Genomic DNA, 10,130 nt, shown 5'->3' with positions numbered 1-10,130 from the left:
TTTCGTTCTCAGTGACCCAGAATTAGTAAAGTTTGACTACATTTATTTCAGAAGCATTTTGGCTGTAGAGCAGTGTTATCAGCAGGAGAAAAAAAACTTTTGTAGTGATAATCAGGATGGCCCATTTCAAACAGTTGACAAGAAGGTGTGAGTAACAGTAGGGGAAAAAATAGCATGGGGAAATAGTTTTTACTTTGTGTAATGATCCATCCACTCCCAGTCTTTATTCAAGCCTAATTTAATGATGTCCAGTTTGCAAATTAATTCCAGTTCTGCAGTTTCTCATTGGAGTCTGTTTTTGAGGATTTTTGTTGTTGAAGAATTGCGACTTTTAGGTCTGTAATTGAGTGACCAGGATGGTTGAAGTGTTCTCCAACTAGTTTTTGAATGTTATAATTCTTGACGTCTGATTTGTGTCCATTTATTCTTTTGCATAGAGACTGTCTGGTTTGGCAGAGGGGCATTGCTGGCACATGATGGCATATATCACCTTGGTAGATGTGCAGGTGAACGAGCCTCTGATGGTGTGGCTGATGTGATTAGGTCCTATGATGGTGTCCCTTGAATAGATATGTAGACAGAGTTGACAACAGGCTTTGTTGCAAGGATAGGTTCCTGGGTTAGTGTTTTTGTTGTGTGGTGTGTGGTTGCTGGTGAGTATTTGCTTCAGGTTGGGGGGCTGTCTGTAAGCGAGGACAGGTCTGTCTCCCAAGATCTGTGAGAGTGAGGGATCGTCCTTCAGGATAGGTTGTAGATCCTTGATGATGTGCTGGAGAGGTTTTAGTTGGGGGCTAGGCTAGTGGCGTTCTGTTACTTTCTTTGTTGGGCCTGTCCTGGAGTAGGTGACTTCTGGGTATTCTTCTGGTTCTGTCAATCTGTTTCTTCACTGCAGCAGATGGGTATTATAGTTTTAAGAATGCTTGATAGAGATCTCGTAGATGTTTGTCTCTGTCAGAGGGATCGGAGCAAATGCGGTTCTATCTTAGAGCTTGGCTGTAGACAATGGATCATGTGATGTGGTCTGGATGAAAGATGGAGGCATGTAGGTAAGTATAGCAATCAGTAGGATTCCGGTATAGGGTGGTGTTTATGTGGCCATTGCTTATTATCACTGTAGTGTCCATGAAGTGGACCTCTTTGTGTGGACTGATCCAGGCTGAGGTTGATGGTGGGATGGAAATTGTTGAAATCATGGCGGAATTCCTCAAGGGCTTCTTTTCCATGGGTCCAGATGATGAAGATGTCATCAATGTAGCGCAAGTAGAGTAGGGGCGTTAGGGGACAAGAGCTGAGGGAGTGTTGTTCTAAGTCAGCCATAAAAATGTTGGTATACTGTGGAGCCATGCGGGTACTCATAGCAGTGCCGCTGACTTGTGTCGTTATGTGGCAAGATATGTATTTAATGGGGTAGAAGATGCATAGCTTTTGTTTTTTTTTCTTTCCACTCTCTCAGTACAAATTGTGTGAGACTAGAGGGGCTCTGAGGATTTTTTACATTGTGTTAAGATGGAGGAGTCTCCTTCAATATCTTTTCTCCCACATTTCTTAAAAATCTGGTTACAAACTTGACAAGTGAGTTTAATAGTATCTGACACGCAGAAGGCAAAGTATTTTGGGATAGGTAAATGAAGATTTACTAAAAATAATCCTTCATCTGTCTTTGTTAAATGCTCTACTTTTTTTCCTTTTAAAAGCAGCATTCGTAATGTTAAACTCTTTTTGAAACGTTAGTGTTTGGCAGCTTGCATTAACATGATTGAGTCTTAGGCTAGAAATGGAAATGAACACTCTAATTTTTACAGGATGGCAGATGTTTTGGAGACCCAAAGATGTCAGTGGAATTTTAGCAGTTACGCTTTGAAGACAGGGTTATTTTTTTATGTATTGTGAGGATGTTTTCCACCTCACCTTCAGCCATCCTACTCTTCAAATAGAGTAAATTCAGAATTTTAAGGGGGGGGGTACTTTATTTCCAAGTGCTTTCAGTTACTTAACTATTTAACAATCACAGTGGGATGGATGGATGAAAATCTTGAATGTAGTCACTATGCTAAAATGTAAGGGCATGTTTCCCTCTTCCTTTCTCTGAATCTCTCTGTCTGAAGAGCAGCAGTGCAAATCAGCAAATGCTCCTTTGAACGTGGTGCATTTTTTGTCCCTCCCCTTTCTGCCAATCTCTTTCTGTGCATTTTCACCCTTCTTGTTTAATTGTCTTCCAACTTTCTTTAGAGCATTATGAAGCAGTCTGTCAAGGCACCCTGTTGTTACCTATTTCTTTCCTTTTCTAACTCCAGAGACCCTACATCATGATACCTATATATTAAACCATGGAGGGTGAGCCTGATGCAGCCGTAGAGCCTACTAGTGGGTGAGGGCTCTGGTTGGAGGTGTGGGCTCTGGGGTGGGGCTGGGGATGAGAGGTTTGGGATGCAGGAGGGTGCTCCGTGCTGGGATCGAGGGGATTGGAGAGCGGGAGGGGGATCAGGGCTGGGGCAGACGGTTGGGGCGTGGGGAGAGGCTCAGGAGTGCAGGCTCCGAGCGACGCTTACCTCAAGCGGCTCCCGGAAGCAGTGGCGTCCCTTCTCTGGCTCCTACGCATGGAGCGGCCTCTGACCATGCTAGAGTGCTGAAGCGGGGCCGAGCGGCATGGTGCAGCCCGCGACTTGACACCCTGGAGCGGGGCAAGCCCCAGATCCGGCTCCCCAGCGGGAGCTCGCGGGCCAACTGAAAACGATTAGGCTCGCGGGATGTAGTTTGCCTGCCCCAGATTAGGTTGTTACCAGACAAATATGTGCTGCCATTGACCATCCAGTGGAACTTTCCTTAATTTTTGCTAGGCAAATCCTTTTCCCTCATTGGGGAGAGGACTTCTGTTGTTTCTGTTTTCTGCTCCTTTTCTTTTGAGGTGTTGGTGATGTTGGGGGTGAGGAGCTTGGGGCATGGTTCTTTCTCCCCCCTTCCCACGCCCAATAGTGCTCATTCTCATGTGCTTGTCATAGTAGTTTTCCTTAGTAAGAGCAGCAGAGGAGGGAAAATAACATGACTTCAGTTGTTTTCATTCTGCTGGTGGGGACATGCTATATGCAGGAGCGGCAGAGGTATGATGTCTCACAGTTATAGGTGTTGGGGTGACGATGGACAGTTTCTCTTCTCTCTGTAGATTGACATTGGGGGCGATCATACCTGTTCCTCCACTGACCCTGAATGTAGCCTGTCCCCATCATGAATGTGGAAGGAAACTTACTGAAATAATTGTCATTTTCACTCTGCTGCTGCTACTCCTGTTGATGGAAATTTTAGTAGGGTTCAGGGATTAACCTGTATTTCATGTAGAGCACACTTCTGTGTCAGTACTGCTGTGCCTGAAGATTGCCAGCAGGATCCAACAATGTGGGAATAGCCTAATGTTTTTGGACAGGGCTGTAAATGCCCACTCATCATTTGAACTTGAGGTAGGCTGCATTTTTTTTCCTTTCTGTGCTATCAGTTAAGGAATGGGGAGAATGAGCTGCATACAGAATCCCCTCTAGTAATTTTCAGTTAAAATGACAGTTGTCAAGATGTGAGGCTTAGAGTGGGGACAACATTATGACTAGAGCCCTATCAGATTACAATCCATTTGGTAAATTTCACAAAGAAAGGATTAAAAAATCTTAAATTTCCTGGTGGTGTAACTGGGGGGGTCCTGACCCAAAAGAGGGTATCGGGGTGGGGGGGGGAAAGAGGGGGCTATCACAAGGCTAATGTAGCGGGATTGCAGTATTGTCACTCTTACTTCTGCACTGACCTCGGAGCTGGGTGGCCAGTACATGACGGCTGCTGGCCGGACGCCCAGCTGTGAAGGCAGCATTACCACCACCAGCAGCAGAGAAGGAAAGGTGGGAATACTGCAACCCCCTACAATAGTCAGATTTCACAGGGGAGACCAGATTTCATGGTCCATGATGCATTTTTCATGGCCACGAATTTAGTAGGGCCCTAATTATGACCACTGTCTTAAAACTGTGACACTTGGCATACCAGGTATGAGCCATTTTTGTGTCTTCATAATATTTAAATATAATCAGTTTGGTAATTTTTAAGTTTTATAGAAATGATTTTTGAAAATTAGTGGTTTCTTATATTTATCACCACTGTAATATATTTCATTTTTAAATAGTTTGTGCCAACAACCCATTTAGTTTTTAAATTAAATACAGAAAACTAATTTAATGTAATGACTGTTGCAGGAAATTCAGAGTTAAGGGCAATTTTATTAAATTAATATAAAAACATTCACACCTCAAAGTTAATGGCTTGGCTTAAACTGGAAAAAGCCAAAAATTTCAGTGTTAAGGCTGAAACTCTTGCCCATTTAAGTAAATCCTAGATATTGAATAAGGTCTTTTTTTTTTCTGACTAGGTGTCTTCCCAAATCCCTATAAGGTGGTGTCCCATCATACTCTACTTTTCAATTTCCTACTCCCATGTATATTTTGCCTTTAAATATTTAGCACATATGTAATGCCTTCCATCTGAGAAGCATCGAGTGCTTAATATGCGGTTGAGCCTTAACAACCCCCCAACACGTACGGAAATATTTGCTCAACTGTGCTTCTGATGGCCTTAATATTTTGCACTCCCATGTATATTTTGCACTTCATCAGACTTGTTATCTAGTTAGGCCTCACAAATAGCACTATGATGTAGATAAAAAATAATTATCTCCATTTTACAGTGGGGGAAGATAGAGACTAAGTCACTTGATCAAAATGCTTTGTTTCCATGAACAACCTAATAGAGAGAATTGAAATACTTTCACCTTCTACTATAACAAGCGTTTAAAAATTATTGCTTTGTAAAGGCCTTTTGAGTCTTATTTTTTTTAAGATGAAGAAGTTTCTCTTCCTTTCAGATGCCTTTAATATCTTAAGTGTTTATTTTGTGCTCTCCAGTGATATGTTCTTATGGGGATCACTATGGAAAGAAACATGCAATGTGACTAGCTTTTGGAGGCATTACATAATTATCTGACCATAGAGTGATGTAAAATCAATAGAATTTATGTAGTATTATCTCATTTGCACATTAATCTGCTTTTAGCACCAGAAATTTGAAATAAATGTATCATCATACACTTGATATCTAGAAACTTGTTCTAGCTGCATTTTTGTTGGTTAAATTGATTTTCAAGGCTGTAAAACAAAACAAGTGATTTAAAACTGGATGTTTTCTGCCAAGGGTGGCCCACCGAAGGGGTTTTTTTGTAGATAATTTATTTTCATTGACATTTAGCAAATTGATATTAATGTTACGGTTCATCTGGTCTGGAAAAGCTTGTATTCTGTAAACTCTTAGAAATAACACTTTCTGCTTTGATTCCTTTTTTTTTTCAGGTGATTCATGGCAGGGGACGTGGAAGGGTTTAGCTCCGCCATCCATGATACCAGTGTCTCTGCTGGGTTCAGAGCACTGTATGAGGAGGGATTGCTTCTTGACGTCACTCTTGTCATTGAAGACCACCAGTTTCAGGCCCATAAAGCCCTGCTTGCCACCCAGAGTGATTACTTCAGGATTATGTTCACAGCCGACATGAGGGAGCGAGATCAAGATAAAATCCATTTGAAAGGTCTGACTGCCACAGGCTTCAGCCACGTCCTCCAATTCATGTACTACGGAAACATTGAACTGAGCATGAACACTGTTCATGAGATTCTGCAGGCTGCCATGTATGTTCAGCTTATAGAGGTGGTGAAGTTCTGCTGCTCTTTTCTTTTAGCAAAAATCTGCTTAGAAAACTGTGCAGAAATTATGAGACTATTAGATGATTTTGGTGTAAACATCGATGGAGTCAGGGAAAAGTTGGACTCCTTTCTGCTAGAGAATTTTGTGCCACTCATGTCCAGACCTGACTTCTTGTCCTATCTGAGCTTTGAAAAGCTTATGTCTTATTTGGATAATGATCATCTGAGCAGGTTTCCAGAGATAGAGCTGTACGAGGCTGTTCAGGCTTGGCTGCGGCATGATAGAAGACGCTGGAGACATACCGACACCATCATTCAGAACATCAGGTTTTGTTTGATGACACCATCCAGTGTTTTTGAGAAGGTTGGTGCATTTGAAAGCAATAGGCAGGATTCATCATTTAGCTAGGGCAGCATGCCGTTAAATAGGTAAGATTCCCAAACCTGTTAGGAGGGGGAAAAAAAGACAGAGCATTGAGATATATATATATATATATATATATATTTTTTTTCTGGCAAATAACATATATAGAGGATCTAATATCTGAAAGTAATGTCTTCTACTTTTAGAAAATAGCATGTTTTATAACTGGAGAACTGGTAGGTTTATCATGTTTGTTTGTAAATGATTTCTTATAATGAGTCCATTTTAAGTAAGTTCATCCATATGAAGTTCAGTTTATTTCAGTCATTCTTATTGCTGTCCACATCTTGATTTTTTTTTTAAAACTCTTGGGAGGCCCAAAGTGGATAGGGCCTAGTGTATATACTCGATCATAAGCTGGTTTGTTTATAAGCCGACCCCCCCAAGATGGATAAGTAAAAATGGAAAAATTTTATGACCCGTTCATAAGCCGACCCTATAATTCAGGGGTCAGCAAACTTTGGCTCCCGGGCCATCAGGATAAGTCGTTGGTGGGCCAAGATGGTTTGTTTACCTCGAGCGCCCGAAGGCACGGGGGTAAACCTAAGTAAACAAAGTGTCCCGGTGCACCAGCTGCTTACCCTGACTGGCTGGGACAGCAACTGGTGGGGAAATTTTTTTGGGGGGAGAAGCTGGGGGTCAGGGGAGTAACCTCTGTGACCACCCCCCACGTGACCCTTGCCTGGGACCCCCACGCTCTCCCCATCCCATCCCATCCCACCTTATCTGGGGAGAGCCAGGGGAGGATGTCTCTGGCCTGGCTGGAGCTGCTCTGGCAGGCTGGGCGGCGCGGCCGCAGCCTGCTCCAGCGGGCCAGACTGGGTGGTGCGGCCGCAGCATGTGCCAGCGGGCTGGGCCAGGCGGCATGGCCGCAGCGTGCTCCGGCAGGCCGGGCGGCATGGTCACAGCCTGCTCTGGGGGGCAGGGCCGAGCGGCATGGCTGCAGCGTGCCAGCCCCGGAGCTGCAGTTGCTTCGGAGGCTGGGGGGAGAGCAGCGTGGCCAGAAGCGGAGAGACTCTGGCCCCGCCTCTTCCCTTCTGTCTCTGCTGGCTGTGCTGCCTCTCCTTGCTCCCTCTGTTGGGGGGAGGGGCTGTGTCCCACCTCTCCCTCGCTATACCCGTTCAGAAGCCGACCCCCTTCTCTGGTGCTTCCCTTTTTTTACTAAAAGAATTCGGCTTATGAATGAGTATATACGGTATTTTATTGTAATTGGGCATCAGCATAATCAAAATCAATTCTCACCGACTTTTAGTTTTAGATAGATATTGTGTACATGTTTTTTAAAAATCTACACTTTAATTGAGGTCACTAGATACTTTGGTGATGGGTGCTATAAATGAATGTTATAAAAGAAGAAAACTGTATACCTATTACTCAACATTTGGTTTATGTTAAAATGGTAAGGTGAAATTTTCAGAAGTTCCTAAGTCTCATTGAAAGGCAATGGTATTTAGGCTCCAAAGTCACTAAGGCACTTCTTGTAGGAGAATATCTTTGAGATTGTATGCATGCATGCAAGTGTCTGATCCTCCTCTCTTGTATAACTCCACAAACTTCAATGGAGCTGGAGAGATTGACAGTAGATCTGGACTAGCATAACTTTAAAAAAAAAATTCATTTCATTTACTGAGAGAACTTTTAAAAAGTCATTGCTTTGATTGGGCAGAAAAAATACTTAGAGAGCTCCTATTTCAGCAATTAACTGATATTTTTGGGCTCTTATTCTCCTCTTGGTTACACAAGTGCAATTTCAATGTAGTGAGTAGAATTTGATCTATGGAGTGATATCTGTTCCTGCTGCCACTTTGCTCTGTTGATTTTTATTTCACTATAAACACAGTTATGCATGCTCAGGAAATAAAATTTTGGGTAAATTAGCAGCAAGGAGCAAGTTCTTCCAAATTCAGTCACCACTTATCAGCCTAAAGGGTCCAGTACAGAATAAACGCTGTTCTTACAGCCAGATTTTAATTTCAAAATACTTATTATTCTACTCCATAACAGTAAAAAATATTTTTCTTAATCTATACTTTTTACGCAGTTAAAGTCAATATTCTTTTGTATTGCTGTATAAAAATGTATAGTACAGAATGGGTCTTCATTAATATTTAAACTTTTGTTGTCTGCACAAAGTGTGTACAGTTCTGAAAACAAACTTTGAAATAACAACTTGGTGTTCCTTTCCATATTGGATTTGTTCAATTTACAAATAAAATGTAGATTTTTTTTTTTTTTTACCTGCAATTGAAAACTAACACTTGCAGTGGGTTTTTTGTCTTGTGCATCAGCACCTGTAGTAAATATTCAGAAATTGGGAGTAAGAGTCCTGATCCTGCAAAGACTTACCCACACGCTTTATTTTGCACGCTACATGTAGTCCCATTGACTTTTGCTAACAATTTTGTTGTTTGTCTGTAATTTACTTATAGTTCCTTGGATCCCAAAAGTTCTTCACTGATCAAATCAGATATCATATATAGCCTCAAAGATCAGAAGAGGATCCGTCAATTGCCAAATAAATAGTGTAAAAAACATTTCAAGCTTCTGAAAGAGCAAGTATTTATCAATAATAGAAAATTACCCCCCAAAAAAGCATCTCGGTGTAGCCGAGGAACACAAGTTAGTGAAAGCACAGGTATGCAAAACAAGAATCCTTTAATTAAGCTGATGTGAGGGTTTTTGTTCTTCACCATGACATGAATTTTGTGCGGTCCGTCATAACTTTGAGTTCCGTTGTTTTTGCCAAATTCTCCTTGGATTAATATATTTAAATGTGGTGGTTTGGGTTTTTTTTGTTTTTTTTTGGGGGGGGGGGGGTATGTAATTTGCTTTGTAGTTCAGCTTTGATATTGGCATCTGGTAAATACAGTATTTATCCAGTAGACCTGTTCTGAGTTAGATTATCTCACTTAAGTAGTTCCAAAATTTTAGTGGAGGTACATGGATGAACAGAGGTTTGCAGGATTTGGCCCTTTCTGTGTAAAAATGTATATTTAAGCACGAATACCTAAATTTATCAGAATTGTTTTTGAAGTATAAGAAGCAGCCAATTACATTAGAGATGTTTGCTACATTTTCATTTTGTTTTCTTCTGAACGGATTGTAATAATTGTGTAGTTTACTTACTTTACATTAAAAAGCAACAGAGAGTCCTGTGGCACCTTTAAGACTAACAGATGTATTGGATCATAAGCTTTCGTGGGTGAATGCCCACTTCGTCGGATGCATGTGCCTATACTAACCTGTAGGCATATATAGAATAAATATAACTTAAATACAGTTTTTTAAAAATGACTTAAATGTTGCATTAGATTAAAGAGACAAGGTGGGTGAGGTAATACCTTTTATTGGACCAAATGACAAGTTTTGGATTTTACCCAGAGCTCTTCATCACGTCTGGGAAACATAGAGCGTGGCAGCTAAATACAAGGTGGAACAGATTGTTTAGCATAAGGAGTTAACAGATTATAAAAGACCATTCAAGGTGAAGTGGGCAGTTAACACCTCTGCAATTGTAGCCCAAAGGAGGGTCAGTGGATTATAGATTGTTGTAAGGAGCCATAAATCCAGTGTCCTTTATTAAGTCCATGATTTTTAGGCTATCCGTCTACACTATGCAGCTTTTAGCAACGGCTGCAGCCGTGCCGCTAAAAGGCACTCAGTGTAGCTGCTGTTTGTCGGCAGCAGAGAGCTCTCCCGCTGACAAAAAGATTTCCACCCCCAATGAGCGGCGTTTGCATTGTCCTCAGGAGAGGGCTCCTGCTGACAAAGCGCTGTTCACACATTGGCAAAACTTTTGTCTTTCGTGAGTGGGTGTGTTTTTTTTTTAACACCTCTGAACAACAAAAGTTTTGTCTTTCACTTACCAGTGTAGACAAAGCCTTAGGCCTTGTCTACACTGCCACTTTACAGCCCTGAAACTTTCTCGCTCAGGGGGCGTGTGTGTGTGTGGAACCCCCAACACCCCCCCCCCCCCCCCCCCC

At 41.9% G+C, this 10,130-nt stretch overlaps 1 protein-coding gene across 2 annotated transcripts in view; it reads left to right on the top strand.

Moving 5' to 3' along the window:
* The first annotated feature begins 5,379 nt into the window (after nt 1-5,379).
* Nucleotides 5,380-10,130, top strand: part of LOC112104473 (kelch-like protein 15) — a 34,668-nt gene continuing 29,917 nt past the window's right edge. For both annotated transcript variants that reach the window (XM_026648847.1, XM_026648841.1), the window contains exon 1: nt 5,380-6,087. In XM_026648847.1, the coding sequence (XP_026504632.1) occupies nt 5,383-6,087 (705 nt within the window). In that variant the 5' untranslated portion in view covers nt 5,380-5,382. The remainder of the gene's footprint in view (nt 6,088-10,130) is intronic.

The sequence above is a fragment of the Terrapene carolina genome, unplaced genomic scaffold (assembly GCF_002925995.2).
Source record: "Terrapene carolina triunguis isolate 2854851 unplaced genomic scaffold, T_m_triunguis-2.0 Scaffold22, whole genome shotgun sequence".
Lineage (NCBI taxonomy): Eukaryota > Metazoa > Chordata > Testudines > Emydidae > Terrapene > Terrapene triunguis.
This window is presented reverse-complemented; position numbering and strand designations above follow the sequence as displayed.